The 23,898-nt window shown below is 51.6% G+C and overlaps 2 protein-coding genes across 4 annotated transcripts in view; one reads left to right on the plus strand and one right to left on the minus strand.

Moving 5' to 3' along the window:
* Nucleotides 1-14,537, plus strand: Ephb6 (EPH receptor B6). 2 transcript variants are annotated; one of them, XM_090333435.1, is made up of 17 exons: nt 1-284; nt 7,505-7,705; nt 7,978-8,042; nt 8,277-9,057; nt 9,578-9,733; nt 9,851-10,201; nt 10,366-10,490; nt 10,612-10,774; nt 11,082-11,196; nt 11,461-11,513; nt 11,635-11,754; nt 11,862-12,109; nt 12,317-12,490; nt 12,905-13,054; nt 13,322-13,515; nt 13,641-13,796; nt 13,907-14,537. In XM_090333435.1, the coding sequence occupies exons 2-17, from the start codon at nt 7,606-7,608 to the stop codon at nt 14,013-14,015; spliced, it is 3,060 nt and encodes a 1,019-aa protein (XP_090189561.1). In that variant the 5' UTR covers nt 1-284; nt 7,505-7,605; the 3' UTR covers nt 14,016-14,537. The 2 variants fall into 2 exon arrangements, with proteins under 2 accessions (XP_090189561.1, XP_090189562.1); XM_090333436.1 differs by having other exon boundaries at nt 11,106-11,196.
* Nucleotides 14,509-23,898, minus strand: part of LOC150063702 (transient receptor potential cation channel subfamily V member 6) — a 14,003-nt gene continuing 4,613 nt past the window's right edge. The window contains exons 2-15 of one of the 2 annotated variants that reach the window (XM_090333438.1): nt 20,651-20,748; nt 20,384-20,506; nt 19,932-20,069; nt 19,511-19,609; nt 19,215-19,387; nt 18,673-18,819; nt 18,384-18,596; nt 18,041-18,127; nt 17,879-17,955; nt 17,470-17,635; nt 17,000-17,066; nt 16,437-16,705; nt 15,344-15,450; nt 14,509-14,979 (exon numbers count right to left, since the gene is read on the minus strand). In XM_090333438.1, the coding sequence (XP_090189564.1) occupies nt 14,688-14,979; nt 15,344-15,450; nt 16,437-16,705; nt 17,000-17,066; nt 17,470-17,635; nt 17,879-17,955; nt 18,041-18,127; nt 18,384-18,596; nt 18,673-18,819; nt 19,215-19,387; nt 19,511-19,609; nt 19,932-20,069; nt 20,384-20,506; nt 20,651-20,748 (2,056 nt within the window). In that variant the 3' untranslated portion in view covers nt 14,509-14,687. Of the gene's footprint in view, nt 14,980-15,343; nt 15,451-16,436; nt 16,706-16,999; nt 17,067-17,469; nt 17,636-17,878; nt 17,956-18,040; nt 18,128-18,383; nt 18,597-18,672; nt 18,820-19,214; nt 19,388-19,510; nt 19,610-19,931; nt 20,070-20,383; nt 20,507-20,650; nt 20,749-23,898 lie in introns of those variants that run through there. The other variant, XM_090333437.1, reaches the window with a different exon arrangement.

Genomic DNA, 23,898 nt, shown 5'->3' on the forward strand with positions numbered 1-23,898 from the left:
GCTCGTGCGCGGCGGGCGCCGAGACCCACGACCCGGCTCGGGGACGGCGGCGATCGCGACGCAGGAGTCCCCGGAGGTTCCCCCACCCCACCGCCGGGGACTCGCCTCCACGCCAGCCGCTGACCCCGGAGCCGCAGACAGCCCCGGCGCCCGGCGGACCTGGGCCTCGGGTGAACGGGGTCCCCGGACCCGAGAGGACGCGCGGCTCTGGGGAGAGGTCTGGGAGCCTGGGCGCCGCGGCCTCGGGGGGCGCAGACCGCTCGGGAGCGGAGGCCGGCAGCCAGGTGAGCCCGGGAATCGCCGGCGGTGTGGAGGGGCCGCGGGGTCGGTGCGCCTGCGGACTGGGAGATTCAGGTTCGCAAAGTAGATGGTTCCCCAGTCAGGGCCTGGGCACACCCTGGGGGCCGACCTGGGGCAGTCGTAGGCATCCCCCCTCAAGGGGGCTGAACTCTTCCCCGTCCACCCACGCCAGCGGGTGGGTGCCCCGCGCCCCTGCCCGATAGGGTCCCTCTCCACCGGGCTCCCAGAGACCTCCAGCAGGCTTTGGCTCTGGGGTCCTGATCTGGGGTTTATGGGTTCTCCCCAAAGGCCGGGCTCTCAGCATTCTGGAAAGGAATGGCCATCCTAACTCCAGCGAGATCTCTCGCATCCCCTGGGAGCTGGGAGGAGCCAGAGGCTGGTCCTCTGTGTGCCCCTATTCCCCCCCTCCGCCCCCGGCACATTTAAGTCCCCCCAGGTGTTAGCTTGGATTCTGCTCCCTGCCAGAACCCCCCCCCTCCCCTCCGTCCCTCTCCATTGCAACCGGAGTCTCTTGCCTGTTTCTTCTGCTCGGGGCTCCACCCCCTCTCTGCATCTGGGTACTAGGCCCTGCTTGCCTGCACCCCTGCCTACTGATCTTGGCAGTCTGGCACCCTCTCTCCTCCCATCCCTGGGGGAGCTGGCATGGGCCCAGTAGCGCTGATGTTGTAATGTCCCTGGCAGTGCCCATGGAGAAGGTCTGCCCAGCCTGTTCCCCATCAGTTAACTCAGGCCTACCACCCGCCACGGGAGCTTGACTCAGGCTCTGGAGCCAGAGATGGTGGCTCTGACGGAGAGGCCAGAAGCAGGGAGGGGTGGGGGCTGTCTGTAGTTCAGGGGAGCCCCCGACTCATGGGACACGGGGGACTTGGTGCTGCCCAGCTGAGCATCAGACTTCTCATAGTGGTGAACGTTTTACTTGAAGGAAGGTGGCGATGGGTGGTCTTTCCTCTCCACCTCAGTGACCTGGGGAGAAGGTTCTTCTTTTGGAGTCTACTGGTCTGTTAAGGGTGTAAGAAGATGACAAGGACAGCACTGTTTCCAGAATGCTGGGAGTCATAGGCCACGATGGCTGAGCTGTGGGACAGCAAGCAGCCTTTCCAGCTCCTAAGCATTCCTCCCGCCCCAGGCCTGGAGTGTGACCATCACCTCCCTGCACTCCAGGTGGAGTTTGGCCCTTTCTCCAAGTCCAAGTGTTTCTCTAAAGATGGTTCCCCAAGTGCCTGAGAGTGGAACAGGGCCTCCAGAAGAGGGGCCAGAGCCCCCAGGACCCCTTATAGAGCCAACGATAAAGGACATGCTCTGGCATGCAGGAATATACTTCGCAGCTGCCTGCTGCTGTCCATCCCATCTCATGTGTATTCCTGCCTCTTCTGCCAGGTAGACACCCCCTGCACCTGCTGACAAAGCTGCTGCATCTGGCACTCAATAGCTTTTGCCACCACCTTTCACTCCTCATCCCTTGTGCACATTTGCCTCTTATTCCAGAACTCTCCTTAGCACTGTCTCCCAGAGACGTGCGTGTGTCTGGTCAAGGCGTAGTCAGAATGACTTGTTCTCTGCTGCCGGCTGCCTAGACCCAGGCATCGACTGCATTTTAAAAGCCTTGCTAGGCCTGGGAGTGGGAGGTACATGTGTCTGTGAGGGCATGAAGCGGAGGGTGTTCGGAGAGGCTGGCGGCCTCTGGGAATCTCGGGACTGTTCTCAGCTAAATAGTCCACCAATTAGCTTCTGCAGCCTGGATAGCAGAGAGGTCAAGAGCCAGAGGACAGCTGTCCCTTGTGTCTGTCTTAGCTGCCACCTGAAAACCCTATGGGATTCTTTTCAAGGCAGAAGGCCAGGGCACGGAGGGAGAGAGCTACTCTGAAGATCTCCAGAACACAGATGAAAGGGTAGAGGCTAAGCAAGGATTATGCTGGAATTTCCTGGGTGTTGAACAGCTGCTGAGCAGGACAGAGGACAGGGCCATGGCTGAGCCCCTCCCACACTCACCCTGCAGTTAGCAGGTGTAAGAACCAGACCAACAACCACCCCAGACCTAAAACCACTGGCCTGTTTGTCCTCTCGGGAACACTCCCTCTCCTTCTGGACAGCAGCCAGCCTTTCTGTCTGGGGCCAAATTGTTCCTCTCTTTTTCTTCTAGCAAGGATACCCTTCTGATAGGTGAGCCACCACCCTCTCCCCTCCCTTGCCCTTTCATTCTGTAGTCCCAGTTCTTAACTTGACAGTGAAGGAGAGAAGCAGGAGGCTGATTTGAACTTCTTGGGAGAGGGGTTTAGAGACTATCCAGGGATAAAAGTTTATCTTGCCTTCAACTGCCTTACTCTTAATCTCCACGTTCTGATAGTAGAGGATCTTAGATATTTTCAAACCCAGAGAGTAAAAGGAAAAAGGGATTCAATGTAAATAGAGGCTGTATTTGTATAGGTTATGAAAGCACCTTCTCCTTGTTTAGATTTTTTTTACTGTAAAAATAAGGTATGCTGTTGTAACAAGAAGAAAATTCAGAGAGGTGTAAGACAAAGTTAATTATCTCCACCTACATTCTCCATCTCTCCCTCCTACAACAGCCAATTTTAATGATCTAATATATCTCTGTCAGACCTTCTTCCAAGCCAATTTGGCTTCTATGATCAATTTTTTTTAAAAAAAAATACTGCTTTGTGAATTGAGATGCAGAAACTCCATTAAACGAGCTGGATTTGTTTTTACGAAGTATAGGTACTTAACATTTAATTTTAGCAGTTAATTTTTTTTAAAGCTCTTACAGATTTGCACATTGAATTTGCTTTCAAAATCTTTCATTTTTTCATAGAGAACAAACTGCATAAGCAATGCTTTAAGAGCTAAATTTCTACACATCTCCAATTTTTGGCCAGTATCTGAAAATAAAATACAATCTTGTTGTCTAGGACCTTGCCTTTTTAAAAAAAAAATAAACCACAGGGATGTGGCAGGCTTTAGTGTCTCCACTATCAAAAAGACAGAAAGCATTATCTCTAGAAATGGAGCTGGAGATTTTTTTAATCCCAGGAAACTTTGTCTTATTCAGTCTCATTTTCTGAGCTATCATTTTACATCCACAATTTTTTTTTGCTGCTTTCAGTGTTTTATATTTTTACAACTTTGTACACATTTGAACATGAATGTTTTCCTGATTGAGACCAGTTTTCTACACGTTTTTGTGAGTTGCAGGATTTCTAAACCCTGGCCACTTCTTCTCATGAGCTGTATGTATTTGCAGGAAGGCTAGCAGAAGGAATTATGAGGGGACTGGCCTTGTAGGTCACACCTATACTCAGCTGTGTCAGGATGTTCTCCTGGATCAAATGTAAGCACACTGCAGATCCACAATCAACGAAGCTGTCTTTGAAAGCCATTTTCTAAGTCCTGCCTGTTTAATATTCCAGACATGCGTGGTACTTATGTTCTTGTCTCCTGTTTTGCTACCTTTGAAACTTGCTTCAGAAGAATCTGCAGTGGTATGAATTAGTTGACAGCAATTTATTCCATATTGTAAGCTTTCCTCATATTTTCATTCTGGTAAGACAGATACACTCACATTAGTTTTATATATTAAAAATAATCATTGTTTTGTCAGATAAGACCTGATCTAACTGCATATTTTGACTCAGCAACTCCCCCCCCCCAAGACACTTTTAACCTTCAATATTCTGTGTCTGAATTGGAAAGGAATTCTCATCAAACATCAGAATACACTTCTGGGTACTTTAAGATCTTTGTTTCTTTTTAATTGATTATCTTTGTTCTTAGCAAAACTTCAAAACGAAATGGCTCAAGCAGCAATCTACATGTAGTATTTTCATTTTATTCTTTCTGATTTTTGAAGACAGAAGCCAAGTGCCTTTAGCATATTTTATAATTGCTTTTTCTTTTGTCTGGATCTTCTGGGAAAGGCCAGCTTCACGTTGTTGTAAGGATGCATGATAGAGTCACACTAGAATACCATATTATATCCACAAAATAGTGTTACTTTTATGTATCATCAAAGCCAACATCTTGCCCTACCTCATCTTCTAGAATGTTCCCCATTGTACTACCAGTATTTCTGGTGGTGTGTCTCTTCTTGTCTTGTGTTGCTCTCTTTCAGACAACAGCAAGAAATCATTATGAATGTTAAGAAAATACATACATATTTATTTATTTTTATTTATATATTTATTTTGTCAGAGGTAGGACTTGAACTCTGGGCCTGGGCCCTGTCCCTAAGTTCTTCAACTCAAGGCCACTGCCCTACCCCTTGAAGCACAGCACCACTTCTGGTTTTCTGGTGATTAATTGAAGATAAAGCCTTATGAATTTTTGTTCCAGGCTGGCTTTGATCTGTGATCCTCAGATCTCAGTCTCCTGAGTAGCTAGGATTATAGGCCTGAGCCACGGAGCCCATCCTAAAATATTTATCATTTCTTCTCCTTGTTTGACTAGTGGTAAGTTTAGGTGGGCAGTATTTATAGTAACTTCTTGTACAGATTACAGAGTGCATTTGGGTTCTGCCTGAAAGAGCCTATTTTATAGAGTATCTTGTGGGGAAATGGTAAAACAATCATCCTTGCCTATAAGCTTGCTTTGGGCATATTCTGTTCTTGATGAGAATGTTCTTGAAAACTGCAGCTCCGGACAGAATCTGAGGGGTGTCCTCCAGTGATACCATTGTGATTTGGTAGGGTTGTATGCCATGTTGCATTCCAGATATTTACCAAACAATTGTTGTTGATAGGCCAGCATTATGGCTCTTATCCCATTATCTTTTTTTTTTCTTTCTCTGCTGCCTGTAGGTAATCTGTGAATAATCCTAGCAGCATTTAGGAGATGTTTGAAGATGTTTTTTAGGAACTACTTAGTATGTGGAAGTGCCTCTTAGCTTCTTCCATAGACCCTGAATTGAATTATTTTGTACATAGGGCATCAGAGGGATGTGAGGTTTCAGGACTCATTGGAAGATGCACATCAGCCCAGAAGAATGTGGAAACGATGTCTTTTCAAGATAGCTTCATGAGGCTGCACTGTCAACATCACCAGAAGGGACATTAAATGTGCAAGAGTTAAATTATGAATTTTATTATTGATCACGGTTAAGTGTCGTTTCGTGGCTTGATTCTGGTTACATGTAAAAATTTGTAATCGTCTATCATTGGGTTGCAAGGCCACATATTTCCAGGGAGCAAGTCTTCTCTGGTGAGTGATGTGAGCTGCACACCTCCTTTTTTTTTTCTTTCTCAACAGTAGTAAATAGTCAATTTTTCTTGTCTAGGCAACACACAGACATTGAGACAAAACTGCAGAGAGAAACAGTACCACCCCTGTCTAGATCAATCAGCAGAGCAGCTTCCTGGTCTTCTGGTCTTCCTGTGACCTTAGAGGCCACCCCTGTGCACACTGGCTTGTAGGCATGCTGTTCTGGCTTTCAAAGAGTCAGGTTTCCTAAGCAAGGTTGACTATTGCATAGTACAGATAAATTACTGCCATAATCAGTATTTTTTTATTCCTCTTACTAGAAAGTTGACTGTAATCTGAAGAGAAAATTTTAATGATTTAGTTGAAAAGATATTTCATGTACAAACATTTTAAATATAGAACTTAAAGAGAATACAAAAAAATAAATCTCCATGGCCCCAGTCCTCTTCCTTTTCTTTCTCCTCAAGTTGCATCTATCCCTTCAGAAATACCCTTCCATATATATGTATTCGTTCTTAAGCTTGAAAGTAGAAAATGGCACTGTTTTTCACATCCTCTTTTCATGTGGAAATCATTTTCATATCTGCACATAAACAGCCCATGTGCCTTGTTAAGAATGTGTCATAATCTCTCAACCATCTTTCTATTCATAGACAGTCTTTCTTTCCCCTGTAAGTAATTCATAGAGGCTGGCACTGGTACCAGGCTCATGCCTGTAATCTTAGCTGTGCTGAAGCCTGAGATCTGAGGATGGAAGTTTGAAATCAGCCTAGGGCAGGAAAGTTTTTAAGATGCTTATCTCTGATGAATCACCAAAAAAACCAGAAGTGGAATGTGGCTTAAGTGGTAGAGCACCGTAGCAAAAAAGCCAAGGCAAAGCCTTCTGGCCTTGAGTTCAAGCCTTAGTACACACACACACACACACACACACACACACACACACACACACACAATTCACAGAATTCCCTAGATGTGCAGTCACTAGATGCATATAGGCAGCTCTGTCCACGCATCGGTATTGCAGTGTGAACTCCTAAACAGCCACACATAGAAGAAACCCTGTTGCTTGTACTTTCTCCAACACTCTTATCCATCTCGTAGGATGTCATAGAATCAATTCCACCTGTGATAACAAAAAATGCCTCACATTAAGTGACCTATAAACAATAAAAAAGTTATTTGTTAGTGTTCCGAAGGCCATTCTGAGAATAAGAGTGCCAGCATGATTGGGCTCTTGTGTGGGCACCCTTAGCTATAAAGAGCTCTTCCATAAGATGGAGAGAGAGCTGGAAATCCCTTTGAGGTTTCTTTTCTAAGACCATTAATCCCATTCATTGAAATCCTCTTGACTTAATTATCTCCCAAAGGACCTGCCTCTTAATACCTTCAACAGTGGCCAGAGGAGAGACACCCAATCACTGTTGCTTTAATAGACCTTCCTTTAAATAAGAGCAAACGTCCTTTCCTATGTTATGCACTTCTGTAAGCCATGGTGGGGAATGTCCCCCTTAGGGAAGGGAATCTTTGTTCAGAAAGTGTGCCTACATCATTATCCTCTTCTTACACAACCTCATTTATCTTTCAGAATCATTGTGCTTGTGCTTTTTCTACATCTGGCCCACCTTCTCTCCCTCAGACCTCACAGCCCTCTCTCTGTGTCCCTCCTACTTCACTGCCTTTGTGAAATATCTGGAGCATCCGCAGTGGTATTATGGGAGGGTGGGGGTGGCACCAGGAGAATTCTTGTGTCTTTAAGGATAGAGAAGCTTCTGAGCCACCTGTTGTTAACAGGAACAGCCTTCTAATTTCCATAGAGGGTGGCTAGTAGAGCAAGGGAAGAGAGCAAATGATAAAATCGGAATAACTTCTTCCAGAAGAAAAGAGTAAAACTGTGCCACCACTTCCACAGGCTCCTCTGAGGAGCTCACCACAGACAGTGACCCCAGATCATGTGCGGGCACCTGGGGTATGTATGCTCATGCACTCTCCTCTCTCCTCCCCCTTTCTCTAGGAAAGCAGCCTGGCTGCACATCCTCAGGCTTTAGACTTCCACATTCCCACCGGGGAGCAGCGTGATGGCCGGGGCAACGGTGGGCGCCCTGAAGATGTCTCATGGCTACTGAGGGGACTGTCCAGTCAGGGAACCGAGTGGCGGGCATGGTGTGCAGCCTATGGATCCTGGTCCTGGGTCCCCCAGTTCTGGCCCTGGAAGGTAAGGAGAGGAGGCAGAGACTTTCCCTTATCAGTGGCGCTTAGGGTTGGTGGGAAATAAAAGAACTCAGAAAAGGCAGAAAAGAGGCCTGACTTCCATCAAAGGAGGAAAATGTATCAGGTGTTTCAGAAACAGGGTCTTGCCCGTGGGGTCCTGCTGGCTAGTTAAGTGGACCAGGGAAGGAGGACTTCTTAGTTCTCCAGGGAGATGGAATGAGGGTTACTAGTGCTAGCTGGAGGTTTGGCAACATGGTCCCCATTGTCTCTGGACAGAGGTGTTGCTGGACACCACAGGAGAGACCTCTGAGATCGGCTGGCTTACCTACCCACCAGGTGGGGTGAGTGTCACTCATTCCTCCTTCCCCTCCCCTCCCAGAGTGTGGAGTTCAGGAAGGGAATCCTGGGGGAAGAGAATAAGACTCCCTGTGGAGGAACAGGAGAGAAGGGGATCCTCTCCCTAGAATAGATGCATTTGCTTTACTGTCCCCCCCCTCCCCCACCATCCCTCCCTAATCCCTGAGCAGCTAATACTTCTGCTGGGCCCTCTTCTCCTCTCCCATCCCCTCCTGCAGTGGGACGAGGTGAGTGTTCTAGACGACCAGCGTCGCCTGACAAGGACCTTTGAGGCATGCCACGTGGCAGGGGCCCCTCCGGGCACCGCGCAGGACAACTGGTTGCAGACACACTTTGTGGAGCGGCGAGGGGCCCAGAGGGCCCACATCCGGCTGCACTTCTCTGTGAGGGCATGCTCCAGCCTGGGCGTGAGCGGGGGCGCCTGCCGGGAGACCTTCACACTTTACTACCGCCAGGCCGAGGAGCCAGACAGCCTAGACAGCGTTTCAGCCTGGCATCTCAAACGCTGGACCAAGGTGGACACTATTGCAGCCGATGAGAGCTTTCCAGCCTCGTCCTCCTTCACCTCGTCCGCTGCCTCCTCCACGTGGACAGTGAGGCCTCACAGGACCAGTCAGCGAGCTGGACTGCAGCTGAATGTCAAAGAGCGGAGCTTTGGGCCTCTTACCCAGCGTGGTTTCTACGTAGCCTTTCAGGACACCGGGGCCTGCCTGGCTCTTGTAGCCGTCAAGTTGTTCTCCTACACCTGCCCTTCTGTTCTCCGTGCCTTTGCTTCCTTTCCTGAGACCCAGGCCAGTGGAGCCGGGGGGGCCTCCCTGGTGGCGGCTGTGGGCACCTGTGTGGCCCATGCCGAGCCTGAGGAGGATGGAGTAGGGGGCCAGGCAGGGGGCAGTCCCCCTAGGCTGCACTGCAACGGGGAGGGCAAGTGGATGGTGGCTGTTGGGGGCTGTCGCTGCCAGCCCGGCCACCAGCCTGCACGTGGAGACAAGGTCTGCCAAGGTGAGATCCGGGCCTGCCCCGCCTGCCCTGTGCCTCCTTCCTGTTCCTCACGTTGGGTGCCTCTCCTGACATACCAGACGCTCAGTCAGGAAGCAGCCATGTTAGGAAATGACCTGTTCTCCCCAGTTTTGTTTTCTGAAGCATATGGGGTTCCTCATACCCACTCTATGGAAACGTCAAAGCTTTCCATAGCAATTGAGGAGAATCCTTGAGCTACCAGCCAGATAGAGGCCACAAGTGTTGGATTCCTGGGGTAGCTTGGGAACTTTTGTCCCCCTTCGGCCGGGTCACTGGGCAGCCATCTGGGAAGGAGGTGGAAGGTGCCAGGAAGTATGATGAAGGACAAGGATGGCTACAGAGGGAGGCCCTGCAGTCCAGCCAGGAGCCTGACCCCTTCAGCCGGGCTTTGCCCACCTGCATGCAGCCTCCCAGAACAGGGAGCTGTTGCAGGTGTACTGGGGTCTCAGGAGCCGCAAATGGGAAAAGTATGCCATCTTTATTCTCCTCTCTGTCTCCTCAGCCTGCCCTGGGGGCTCCTATAAGGCCTTGGCTGGGAATGCCCCCTGCTCTCCGTGCCCTGTCCGCAGCCACGCCCCTGACCCAGCTGCTCCTGTGTGCCCCTGCCTCCAGGGCTTCTACAGGGCCAGTTCTGACCCCCCAGAAGCCCCCTGCACTGGTAAGTCCCCATGGAACACAGTGCGGAAAAGAGCCTGGGAGTGGGGGCTGGTGGGGGGGTGCAACATCAGGGGCCCAACTCCCCCCACATTTTGGCCCGCATTCTCCTGCCTCCCAGGCCCTCCATCAGCACCCCGAGAACTGTGGTTCGAGGTACAAGGCTCAGCTCTCATGCTTCACTGGCGTTTGCCCCAGGAGCTGGGGGGGCGAGGGGACCTGCTCTTCAATGTCGTGTGCAAGGAGTGCGGAGGCCACCAGGAGGGTGGTGGCGGGCCAACCTGCCGCCGCTGCAGGGACGAAGTGCATTTTGACCCCCGCCAGAGGGGCTTGACCGAGAGCCGGGTACTAGTCGGGGGGCTCCGAGCCCATGTACCCTACATCTTGGAAGTGCAGGCTGTCAACGGGGTGTCGGAGCTTAGCCCTGACCCTCCCCAGGCCGCAGCCATCAATGTCAGCACCAGCCATGAAGGTGAGTGCTTTGTCCACCTGAGGGGTGTCTTGTCTCAGCAACTCAGGGCGCCCTTCCCCGCGCCTGCCCTCCAGTCCCTTGTCTGAGGACCATTTCCTTCCACCGTCAAGGTTGGTCCCAGAGACTCCCCCCTGCCCCCATAACACCACCACCCTGCAATTCAGTCCCCTCTGCAGTCCCCGTGGTCCACCAGGTGAGCCGGGCAGCCAACAGCATCACGGTGTCCTGGCCACAGCCTGATCAGACCAACGGGAACATCCTGGACTACCAGCTCCGGTACTATGACCAGGTGGGCCCCCCCCACCCCACCCCATGGGGAGGGAAGGTGTGAGGAGCGTGGGGACTCAGGGCCTACAGCGGTGGCTATAGAGGCCAGGCCTGGCCTCGTGAATGATGACTGCTGCCCACAGGCAGAAGACGAGTCTCACTCCTTCACCCTGACCAGCGAGACCAACACTGCCACTGTGACACGGCTGAGCCCTGGGCACATCTATGGCTTCCAGGTGCGGGCACGGACTGCAGCCGGCCACGGACCCTATGGGGGAAAAGTCTATTTTCAGACACTGCCTCAAGGTGAGGGAGACCCAAACTGTCCTTGCCATGACCCTGACCCAGTCTCCTCCAATAGGAGGAGGGGCTGCGGCTAAGCCCCTGACCTCAAGGGCTGTCTCGAAGGGAGGGGAGGAATGTTTGTGGCAGACACACACGACACGTTGTGTGTACTCTGGGCGCTGTGGCTTTTGGAGTGTGGAGAGTGTATACGGGCACCTGTGAGTGTGTATCGCAGGAGCGTGTGCACACGCATGTGTGCAGGCAAGGGGGATGTGGCTGCCCTCTTGGGTGGAATAAGGCTTGGCTCCCTGTGACTCTGGTCCCTCAGGTGAACTGTCCTCTCCGCTTCCAGAGAAGCTGTCGTTGGTGATTGGCTCCATCTTGGGGGCGTTGGCCTTCCTCCTGTTGGCAGCCATCACTGTGCTGGCTGTCATCTTCCAGCGGTGAGACCCCCCCCACACTCCCACCCACCCTGCCCAAGTCCTGCTGGCCTGGCCTCAGAGGCCCCGCACTGCCCACCACACACCCTTCTCCCTGGAGCAGTGCTCCTGCCCTGCACCCTATGCAGCAGTAGAGAGGAGGAGCCTGGCAGTGTCCTTCCTCCTCAGGACACTTCGTTGGACAGCCTTCCTGGCAGGGTGGTAATGGGCAGGCACCAAGGGGCAGAAAGGGGGGGCCTCATTCCAGGTGGCTGGTTTATCCCTCAGGAAGCGGCGTGGCACAGGCTACACGGAGCAACTGCAGCAATACAGCAGTCCAGGTGGGGTCCCTGAATGGGGGCTGGGATTAGGGGACTTGGGGCTGGGCACATGTCTGGGAGATGGGGCGGGGGTTGCACCCAGCCTTGAAGCACACACCCTTAGAGCATGCCCCATCCGCAGGGCTTGGGGTCAAGTATTACATTGACCCCTCGACCTATGAGGACCCCTGCCAGGCCATCCGAGAACTTGCCCGGGAGGTCGACCCCGCGTACATCAAGATTGAAGAGGTCATTGGGGCAGGTACCACAAGATGGGGGAGGATCTGGGGAATGTGGGATGGGGGGTGGGAATCTCTGTCTCCTCACTTGGTCTCTAAACACAGTGAAACCCTATGGCTCTTCTCCCAGGCTCCTTTGGAGAAGTCCGTCGAGGCCGCCTGCAGCCCCGGGGAAGGCGGGAACAGGCCGTGGCTATCCAAGCCCTGTGGGCTGGGGGTGCCGAGAGTCTGCAGATGACCTTCCTTAGCCGGGCTGCCCTGCTTGGCCAGTTCCAGCACCCCAACATCCTGCGTCTGGAGGGGGTGGTCACCAAGAGCCGGCCTCTGATGGTGCTGACCGAGCTGATGGAGCTTGGTCCCCTGGACAGCTTCCTCAGGGTCAGTTCTCCCTCTCTGGGAGGGAGGAGGGTGTCTGGGGTCTGGGAAAGCTTGGTGCCCTCCTCTCTTGCAGAAGACAGAAGCCTGGGCTCTGCTTCCCTCCCTCCAGTGCCCATGGTGGGCGCTGCCAAACTTACCAGCCCCCAAGCGCCCTCTCACACCAGTGTCCCTGCCTTCTCACTGATCTCCCCACCCCCTGCTCCTCAGCAACGGGAGGGTCAGTTCAGCAGCCTGCAGCTGGTGGCCATGCAGCGAGGGGTGGCCGCCGCCATGCAGTACCTGTCCAGCTTTGCCTTCGTGCACCGCGCCCTCTCTGCCCAAAGCGTGCTTGTGAATAGCCACCTCGTGTGCAAGGTGGCCCGACTTGGCCACAGTCCTCAGGTGAGCTCGCAGTCTTGTGGGTCTGGTATCCTTCGGCGAGTGCTAGAGGGTGACTTAGGATCAGGCAAGATCATGGAGTATTGAGGTGGGGTGAGGGGGGTGAGAGACTCCCCGCTGTGATGGGAGGACAAGCCGGAGCTGGGGACAATGAAGGGATTGCAGGGGACTAAGGCACAGAAAAGGGATTGGGGCGGACAGGAGACCTGCAAAAGTCCATTACCAGCTCCTGTCTTCCCCTTCCTCCCTCCGGGGATAGGGACCGGGGGCTTAGCCCTGCACGAACCCTGAGCCCAGTTCCTCACCTCTCAGCATGTGCATCCCCTCAGCACTCAGGAGATGGGAAACCCTGAACTGGGCTCCGAGCCACGTGGTCAGTGTGAGTCTTTCTGTGCTCTTGTGGTCTCGGCCTCTCAGGGTCCAAGTTCTCTGCTGCGCTGGGCAGCGCCCGAGGTCTTTACCCACGGGAAGCACAGCACGGCCAGCGACGTCTGGAGCTTCGGCATTCTCATGTGGGAAGTGATGAGCTACGGAGAACGGCCCTACTGGGACATGACTGAGCAGGAGGTGAGGGCTTCGTCTGGGCCTTGCTCATCCTCACATTCCTATCTGGCTTCTGTGCTCTAATAAGCCCTCCATTCTTTAGTCTTCTCACATTATAGTCCCCATCCAGAGTTGGTGAAGTGAGACCAACTCTTTTTTTTTTTTTTAATTCCTTCCCCGCTCCTGCCTTAGTGTTGCCGCTGATTCTAATCTACTACCTTCCCCCGCCTTTCCCTCCCAATACTCCTCTACTAGCAATAGCTTCCCATCATTGTGTTTCCTGGCCCCTAGGTACTAAATGCGATAGAACAGGAGTTCCGGCTGCCCCCACCTCCAGGTTGTCCCCCCGGATTACATCTGCTGATGCTTGACACATGGCAGAAGGATCGTGCCCGGAGGCCTCATTTTGACCAGCTGGTAGCTGCCTTTGACAAGATGATTCGCAAACCGGACACCTTGCAAGCTGATGGGGGCCCTGGGGACAGGTGTGGAGCTTGGGGCTAGAGCCTGGGAAAACTGGGTCGGGGTAGATACAAATCAGAAAGAAAATGGAGGAGAAGGGGCTGAGGTGAAGAGGAGAGCTTGATGTGCTTGCCCCTCCCCTCCTCAGACCTTCCCAAGCCCTCCTGAATCCTGTGGCCCTGGATTTCCCCTGCCTCGACTCACCCCAGGCCTGGCTTTCGGCCATTGGACTGGAGTGCTATCAGGACAACTTCTCCAAATTTGGCCTTTGCACCTTCAGTGATGTGGCTCAGCTGAGTCTAGAGTAAGTGGGGACCAGTGGATGGGAAAGAGAGGGAGCTGGGCCTGACCTGAGGGTGGTGTCTGGGATCTTGGAGAAGCTGGCCTTGATCTGATCTACTCCCTCCCAACCAGAGACCTGCCTGCCCTGGGCATCACCCTGGCTGGCCACCAGAAGAAACTGCTACACAACATCCAGCTCCTCCAGCAGCACCTGAGACAGCCGGGTTCCGTAGAGGTGTGAGTGAGGCCTGGGCAGGAAGCCCAGAGTGGGAGATGCTGTGGCCCAGTACTGGATTCGGGGCCACGAAGACATGAGTGAGACAGAAGCCAGCAGCTATCTTGACTCCCATGCCTGGCACACGACATCCAGCCATCCCCAGCCCTCCCCTCCTGCCAACCTCCCCCACATTAAAGAAAAAGAAGGGAATTTGCAAACTCAGGTGTGTCCAGGCCTGAGTCAGGGAGGGCTTAGGAGGAGGGCAGAACGGTGGGGAGGTGGCAAGACACTAATGAAGAGAGGGAGAGGGGCAGGGAACAGGAAATGACTTTATTGGACGGTGAGGAGACACAGCCTCACCTGTCTCTCTCCCTCACACACCTGTCCACATGCCCAGTGCTGTCTGGAGTGCCTGGGGAAGGGCCCTCCATTTTCCCACTTAAGACACACGGGGGTGGAAACAGGTACTAGAAAAGGTAACTGTCTTTAAAGTGCTCAGATGTGCAGTAGGACCTACACAGGAGAATAAAAGATTCTCGGGGTGAGGAAGAGAATGGCAGTGTCCCGCTTCTCTTTGCCCCAAGCTGAAAGAGTCATGGGGACCCATGGCGGTTTTCCCCAGCCTGCCTTCGCTGGCATCACTGGACTCCTTTCCCGCTGGGACTGGGTTTTGTGGGGTTTGGATGGGTTTGGCCATCAGATCTGGTATTCCCAGCCATCGCCGTCTTCCAGGCCCTTGTTGACCAGGCCCCGCACATCCCTGCGCAGGGCCCCCTGCCGAAGCCGTCCCCAGTTGGTGCTGCTGTGAGAGGTGCTTCGAGACACAGAGGGTGTGGGGAAGGACAGGTAGGGACCGAAGGGACGGCCCAGCTCCAGTTTTTCCCCTGAGTGTTTGTCTAAGTCCTCCGAGCAGAGAACATCTTGTGGCTGAAAGGCCTGAGCGTAGCGTAGGATCCGCTGACGGTTCAGATCCTGCCTGTCTTCCACGCTGCAGAGTGTGAGAAGAAGACTTGAAGAATATCCGGAAGACCAGCGCAGATCTTCCATGTGCTCCCTATCCTCCAGCCCCACTGACGGTGGCCCTTCTCCTTTTCCGTAGCTAGCGTGGCTAGGGGACATCAGCATTTTGAAAACCAGCTCTCAGAAAACAGCAGGTTGTGGTCCTCTGGCTCTGAAGACTTTTGGGGCTCCAAGGTCCTAATGAAACCCCTTCCTCGAGAGATGTACTCAGCCATATTCTACCCAGGGGAGTATGACAACCTCCACAGGAGGAAGCAGGCCGTTATCCAAGCCAAAGGCCACCATGTTGAGGGGTTTGCTTAGGGAACACCCACCCTGACCCCATCACTTACCGCAGGAACCAGCGGTCCCCCAGTCCGTACTCGAGCCCACAGATTCCCGAGCGAGGCCACAAGCAACGAGGCAGCTTCCGCTCCAGCATCACGGTGGTGGCTACAACCTATGTCACAGGAGAGGTGACAGAAGGAGAGGAAGCTGTCAGAGAGAAGGCTACACAGGGAGGTGGGGCAGCTGCGTCCAGGCTGTTTAGTGAATTCACGGCAACTCGGGAGCTCATAGTTTCCCAGAGGTGGGATGCAGCAGAACTGGGATGGTAGTGTGAACTTTGGCGAGCCTCTTTTTGGGAGAGAGAATTGGTGACACTGACAAGGCCCACAGTTCTCCACTCCGTGGCCTAAAAACCATTGCAAAACCAGGCAGAGGCAGCTGAGACATTCTAGCTTCCTTCTGGAAGAAAGGAGAGGAGCTGGGCAAATACAAAGGGGTCTTGATGTGCCTCAGAATATTGTGACCCTATATAAAACCCATTTATAAATGTGACACATTCAACTTGGGTATCTAATATCAGTCGTTTTTCATGGAGAAAAAGTATTTCCTTATTTAGCCAGCCTATGTGTCACTCTATTTCTGACAGGCCACAATGAAAGGACTTCCAGGATATGGAATTTCCATTTTTATGTTGTGGAAATTCCTTTTTTGAGATAAACTTTTTTTTCCCCCTAAGTATCTTCTTAGAGGATGTGATTTATCATGTTGTCTTTATGCACCTCATGATGATCTGACTGAAGATAGCTGCTGTTGCTCTAGTAGGACTGTATGGTATATTTTTAACACTCGCAATTTTTCTGGGTCAAATTTTACAGGCCGAAGTCAAGAAAACTTCATATTTTCCTTCTTACTTGGGAGCAAGCTTTTCTAAATCAATTTTTAGCCACTTTCAGTCTTACTTTTGGAGCTAGAAAAGCTAGGCTTTAATTGTTGAAAACTTGTGAAGGAGTCTTTCCCAGAGAGTCTAGTATTTCCATTTGGCATTGGTTTACGTCCTTAGAGAATAAGTATCCAAACAGATAAGGATAAGGTCAAGCTGTCTTACTAGATAGGAAGGGTATATTTGCACTAAGCCTTCCCAGCCACCAGGGGGCTCACCTGGGCTCTCCAGAGCTCATCTCGCTCATGGGCCACTCGCCAGTGAGTGTCACCCATCATGGCGATAAGAAGGTTGAGCATGAGCAAGGTGGCGATGATGGCAAAAGCAGCATAAGTGATGCTGTACATGAAGGGCAGATCCACATCATAGTTAGCGGGGCCATCGATGATGGTGAGGAACAGTTCAAAGGTGCTGAACAGTGCCATGGAGTAGTCGTAGAAGTGGCCCAGCTCATCGGGGTCCTCTGTCTGGAAGATGATGTAGAAGGCTGCTCCACCCAAGGGGGTGAGAGTTGCCATGGCGACCATATCACGACTAGCCCAGAGTCAGCTCTTTGCTGCCCCTTTCCATCCTGTCACCTTCGTCTCCCATATTGTCATCATAGCCTAAAAAGACTCATCCTTCTGATCCCTGAAAGCCACACTTCCAATTTTCTCTCACCCCCCCCCGCCCCTCCCCAGGGACATCTCACCCTCAGACACTGCATGGCCTGCTAGCCAGAGTTTTTCTGCACTCTGTGAGTTCCCCAGTCCTTCCCTCCCATCTGGGATGGGTGATTTACCTGAAGCAAAGCCCAGGATCACCACAGCCATCAACCAGCAGAATCGCATTAGATCCCCAAAAATCATCTGGAAGGGAAGGCAGGGAGAATGTCGTACATGTGGAGGTGTTCCCCACCCAGTGCTCACAGTCTAACCCCAGATCAGGGGTGGCCAGAGTATGGCATACAGGTCAAATTTGCCTGGCCTGTCTTGACATAGTCCTTAAACTAAGAGTACTTTAAGAAGGAAAGAAGGAAGGAAAGGAGGAAGAGAAGAAGGGAGGAAGAGAGGAAGGAAAGAAAGGAGGAGGAAAAGGAAGGAAAAAGAGGAGGGAAGCATGGAGGGAGATAAAAGAGAAGAAGACAGACGAGGCAATGAAGTCTGCAGGATTCACCACCCCTGAACTGTTTACTGTCTCGTCCTGTGTCATGTGCTTACATAGTGTTGATGTGGTATTTTTCTCTTGGGGTGGGGTGGGTGAGTCACTGACCTTCTGGATCATGATGGTGAAGGGGCCCAGCATCTGGAATCCTCGGGCAAAATACATGACGTTGCACCAGCCCAGCACCAGGGCAAAGGACATGGGCACCACCTCCCCCTCTGTGTTGGTAAGCCGCATCACCATGGTGACAAGAACCATGAAGGCATAGGTGACGCTGAGGGAAGACAGGAAGTGAATGGTAAGAGGGCTGGGCTCCGCCTGAGCGTTTTGAGGACAAGTGTCTAACAGAGATAGCCCCCACAGGTTCAAACTCAACCTCTACCCACTCAACACACAGGCTCACATCATTATGGGGAAGGATCTCCCCAGGTAAAGTTCTGTGGAGATTTGTACTCCAGAGAGGGAGATGACCCCAAAAGAAGGAAAGACGGGAGGGAGTAAGAGGAAAGCAACTCACATGATGACATGGAAGGGTCCCCCGAGAATGGTCTGTCCAAAGAAACGAGTGACCCCCAACCTGAAGATGTCTGGAATCTGGAGAGCATTCAGGGATTCAAAAAGACATTTATAGATCAGGCGGGGTCCCTGGGGCAGATCCTGGGTCACACCCACACCTCACCTCCACCAGCAGGATGATCACAGCCCCAATAATGGTCACCAGCTCCCCTACCAGCCGGAGGTCATCTTTGGGGGTCATATAGGCCTCCTGGAGCAGGGTGGGGGAGGGGGAGGGGAAAGGATGGTTAAAACACTGGGTATCTATACTTCCACCCTTCCAGCTCCGGGATCAAGGCCCACCGGCCCTGTTAGAAATTCTTTCTAACCTGTCAGGTCTGGCTAGTCTCAATCCCTGACCCTGGAATAAGAATGTATGTGTGCCCCTGCCTGGGTGCGCTAGAAGCCTCAGCCCCTGGTGTGGAGGCTTCGGTGAGATGAGAGATGTGCCCCTCTGCGGATGTTACCTGAAGCAGCTTCTGCTGCAGGAGGGTGTTGTCCCGGGGGTTGGTTCTGTTGGTGGTCCTGGGCTTGAGGGGGCGGTAGACGCAGCACATGGTAAAGCAGATCATGTACACCAGATAGATGGTGCCCAGAATGCAGAAGTAGGGCTGCCCATACCTCTTCCATTTGAGGCTCACCAGCTCCTTCACGGGTGTCTGGTCCAGGATCTGGCGTGCCTGAATCAAAGAATAGGAAAGGCAGCTCCGAAACCCTGGGACCCCTTTCCCATGACTCTGGTACCAGAACTCGTACCTCTCGCTTTTTGGTGGTGACAATAAGTTCCAACAGGGACTGCTCATCCCCTGGAGAGTCGATCTCCGTGAGGTCGTAGAGGGTGGAGGTCAGCGGCCCATACGTCCACTGGATGTGCTTCCGCTTCTGCATCAGGTGCTGGAACATCTGAGAGGAAGCGGGTGTGGAATATGGAACACCCCCGCTCAGGAGGACAGAGAAGGGGCTCTCTTCACCACCCCACTCTGGAGGGCAGAAGAACCCACGCTTTCATTGCCCCCTAGGTTTGTCCCTCCCCATGACTCTCTTTATAGCCTGGCGGGATGGGAGGAGCAAGAGGACCACGGTTCTACATTGACACTGCACATGGCTTCAGCATGGGCTGTGGATTGCATAAGTGGCCAACACTTCAGTGAGATACATTGGGCAAGAAAAGGAACAGGGCCAAGGGACGGGAGCAGAGAGAACCCGTGCTGGGCTGGGAGTGGGACCTGGATGTCAAGGATCAGTGTCTGCATCTACTGCCTGCCAAAAGGCTAGGACAAGCACGGGGGCACCCTCACCACAGTGTTGCCCTCCACTCCGGCCAGCTTGAAGGGGGTGAGGCCCTGGTGGTTGGGCACCATTTCCAAGGGCTGCAGGTGGTCCCCTCCATCATAAGACAGCAGCAGGTTGTACATCTGGCAGGCAAAGGTTTTGTTGGGCTGCAGGATGAGGATGTGAAGCACTGTGTTTCCTGGGGGAAGAAGGGGGAGACTGTGGCCTCAGGCCCGAAGTCTTATTCTTCCCCTTAGCCAGCTGCCCCCCTCCTCCTCACACTCCTGCAGCATCCAGCACCCCACCTTGTCCCCGCTCTTACCCAGGGAGTCTTGGGCACGAAGGTCAGCTCCATGCTCAATGAGCAGCCGGACGATCTCCTCATTGCCCACACAGGCAGCAAAGGACAGCGGGTGCTCTCCTGGGAACACAGGGGCAGCTATGTCAGGGACGGCAGGATCACAGGACCAGAAGGACATTCTGCCCTGGGTGACTGCCTCCCCTTCCCATATCTCAGCTGAGAGCTTGAGGACACTTGTCCAGAAGAACCAGAGGAAGGACAGTGCTAATGTCCCGAGGAGACCTGGCCTCTGGCCTCAAATCCTCTAAGGGCTGCCCTGCCCAGAGACCCAAGGCATGGAGCTAAGGGCCCAGTTCTCTTTTGCCTTTGCCCCTTTTTGCCCCTGCCCAGCTCTCCCTGGTTCTTCCCCTCCCCTTCCTGCCTGCATGACCCTGGCTCTCACCATAGTAGATGAGGTTGTGGGGGCTGAGGTGGAAGGCGGAGCCCGTAGCTCTGGCCGAGACACTCGCCCCTCGGGCAAGCAGGGCACGCACCAGGTTCACGTTCTGGTTCATAACTGCGATGTGCAGTGCAGTCTGACCTGGCCCAGAGAGAGCCATGAGTCACAGGTCAGTCCCAAGGACCTGGAAGGGCTCCCCTCCATGGGCACCCAGGTCTCCTTCCCCTGGGGTAGCCTGGGAGCCCAGGGGTGTTTGCTCCCTTGTTCAAGGTCTCTGGCATTCCAGAGATGAAGTTTTCTAGTGACACGCAACCTGGTCTTATGTGGAGTTAGAGAGATGTCTGAAGAAAGACTGAAAAGTAGGAATGCTCAGATGTCCTCTCACATGATCCACTACAAACCCTGGCAGAAATACCCAACAGGACAAGTGATTCTTCTCTTGTCCTGGCTCTCACCTGCATAGAGCTCAGATGTCATAGGTTCAAAGACCAACTCTGGGGCAGCTTCCATCAGCAACATGGCAGCCTCCAGGTTGTCATACAGGACAGCTATGTGCAAAGCCGTCTCTCCCATGGCTCCTGGAATTTGCAGAGCAAAAAAATGGCCCCTATTTTCTATTAAACTGAGACACAAGTTGAATCCAGACTCCACATCCCGGGCTCTCATCCAGATGCCCGTCTAACGGGCTGCCCCAGAGACTTGGGCTGGGTACTGTTTCTTACCTCTTTGGTGCACATCACAGCCCTGATATTTGAGCACTTTACTCAGCGCCTGCACATCATTTTCTTTGGCTGCTAGAAGGAGAGGAGACTCCCAGATCCTACCAGCAATGAGATAAGAAAGGTAGTGACAGTGAACATGCCAAGTTGTCCAGCAAGTGGCTTTGCTCAACTTCATAGACTTCAGCAGCAATGAGCGCTAAAGCCGTTGATCCAGCAGGGGTGGGGGAGGGTATTTAGGGTAAAGGTCACCAGAACCCTTCCCCTCACTGGTCCCACTCATGCGCCATTTAGCCTGTGTAAAAGTGTATTTTGACTCCTTTCCTCTTCTTCAGTGCCAAGAGCAGAATGTTCAGTGTGTGTTCAACTCCAGAATCATTAATCTCTAGTGTGGTCCTGTTATAAATTCAGTAGGTTCCCTGAGATTGACTTCCACAAGAAGATTGAGTGTGCACGCGTGCCTTTGCTCATCCTCGTGCATTGCAGTGGATCCATAGATCCTGGCTTGTCAGCTTCCCATTGGCACTCACAAGGAATAGCAATTCTCAAGGCTACCCTTTGGCCTGTAAAAAGCTGAGTCTGTAGTTCAAGAAAAGCTCCAAACAATTCTGTGTCTAATAAAGCTAAAGGAGTATTATTCAAGCTTATTGGTTATTGAAGTATGATCTCCTGCATGTGAAACATCTGAAGTAGGAAATTCAAGGTAAGCTCAGGAGTCTCCACTAGTTTGCAAACAGCACATATCACAGCTTGGAAAGCAAAGCTATCGTTCCGGGACCTGCTCTCTACAGGGCCTCAGCTGCTACTTTATTTCCTCTATTAGCACCTGTGAAGATGCTGCGATGGAGATGTCAATTATGAGAGATGCAGAACACGAGAGGATCCAACTTGAAGAATGCATTCATTAGATTTCGCATGGATCTGAATGTTCTCATTCTAATTTTCTTAAGCCTTCATAGGATTATCCAATTTCAGATTCATAGTTACCTTATGTTTTGCTGGTGGCTATGAATCTTTCTTTATTTATTATTTGCTTTACACTTGTTTTAAGCAAAATGATCTTCTTTGACTTTCCGGGTCAGCTCTCTTGTCTTATTCCTACAATGAACTAAAAGTATCTTATTAACTCAGAATTTACCCCAACTAAGACATATAAATCTCTTTTATTCAATTTAATCTCTCAGCCTGGAGCCATTTGCTCTTTCTAAGAGAGTGAATGAAATAAACCTTTCTATCCAGAGATAGCCAGTTAGATATCATAGAAAATAACATTGACAGAAACCCTCATCGTGAAATGCTGGCAGTGGCAGGAAAGTATTTTGAAGCCAGAGGTAGGAGGGCAATCAGAAGAGGACTCAGAGAACTCAGATCTCTCCCCACTCTTGCCTTTACTCTCCCCGGTAGGCTCCAGGGAAACCCCCAGGCCACAGGAATCTGACTTACAAAGTTCCATCTCCAGGTTAGCCCCTTCCTTTTTGTCCCTACTAAAGTGCACTAATACATATCCCTTTTTTCTAGCCCAAGATTAGCCTGATATTTTTCTAACTGATTTTCCTGCACCCTACCTACTCCCAGTCCGTCTTTCTCCAGGTTATTCAAACTCTTTATAATCACAACATACAAGTGTCCAATGGAGTCTTCCATGGTCAAAAAGAAGGAAAGCCAATTCCTCTCACTGTCTTTGTGCAACTGTTTGTTGTTGTTGTTGTTGTTTTCTAATTCAGCTCTTCCCAATCACTCCTTACACCAGGATTCCAGTCTCACTCCAGGGGTACCTTCCAACCAGGGTTGGAAGGAATGCTTCTCACGCAGTGGATGCCCAATGCACTAGCTATTGAACGGGTGAATTTACAGTTGTGCCAAATGTTGGCTTGGCTGTACTGCTCTCTTTATTATCACCCTGTAAGTCAATCTTCTGCAAACACACAACGTAAGCGGAAAATAGTGTGCTTTGTGTGCAAGCTCAGCTGGAGAACATGTTTATTTCAGCTTTTGAGCCACTACCCCCACCAACCATTTGCCTAAAGCTTTCTTATGCAGATATTTTAGAGTTAGGACTAGAACGGGGAAAATCCCCCCTCCTCACCACAAACATATCACACACAACCTCCATCTGTCTCTGTCTCTGTCTCTGTCTCTGTCTCTGTCTCTGTCTCTGTCTCTCTCTCTCTCTCTCTCTCTCTCTCTCTCTCTCTCTCTCTCTCCCTCTCACCAGAATATTTCCCACTCCTTCCTTTGGCTTTCCTTCCATTCCAGCATCACGCACTATGTGTTACTGTTAGTATGTTCAGCGAGCTCTCTATTGGTCTCTACATATTTCTGAAGCTTGCCTATGTTCTCCGCTAGCCGCATTCTCCATGTATCTCCTTTCTTGCCTGCACTGAGAGTGGCTCTTAGTGGGCCTGGGGAGGCCCTCGAGTTGTCAGATTTAACAAGTAAAAAGTCAAGCTGCTCAGTAAAATTGGAATTGGAATTATAGATAACATATATAGATATAGTATTTATTTATGTATGCATGCATCTATCTATCTATCTATCTATCTATCTATCTATCTATAGAATACTTGAAGACATGCCTACATATTAACAGTTTAGCCACTGTTTGTCTGAAATTCAAATCGAACTAAATGCCCTGCATTTTATCTGGCAATCTAATTAGATCACACCCTGTATGAAAAAGCATCTTATAACCCAACCCAGAAGAGTTTGTAGAGAAATGGCCTCTTCTGGTTGCAAACTCCTGAATCCAGAAAGAAGGAGAAGGAAAAAAATGGGGTAGATGTATATACAGAAGGGTTTGGATGGTACCTGAGGGAGCCATTACTGGCAGTAACAGTGTGGGGCCAGAAGGGGACAGCAGAGAAAGCCCAAGCTCACATGGTTGGCACTAAGGACAGACCCCAGAGCACCTGCCTTTCAGGCTTCCACAGAGGAAGTGCAAAGAGTACCAAAGCTTTTGTAGATGCTCCAGGAGCAGCCCATTGTGGGAGATTAAATCACAACTAAGTGACAGAGAGTGCAGCTGGCACCTAGTACATAGAGAGAAAGGATACTGCTATACATCCCACACAGCATAAGCACAAAGAGTTATCCTACCCAACATGCAAATCATGCCAAAGTGCAGAAATCCCAGTTTAGACATCCAGCTATCCATGATTCATTAGGGGAAAAGTATTGTAACACACACACACACACACACACACACACACACACAGAATGAGAAATTCTCTACGCATACAAAATGTTTTCCA

The sequence above is a fragment of the Megascapheus bottae genome, chromosome 5, assembly GCF_031878675.1.
Source record: "Megascapheus bottae isolate mThoBot1 chromosome 5, mThoBot2.hap1, whole genome shotgun sequence".
Classification (NCBI taxonomy): domain Eukaryota; kingdom Metazoa; phylum Chordata; class Mammalia; order Rodentia; family Geomyidae; genus Megascapheus; species Megascapheus bottae.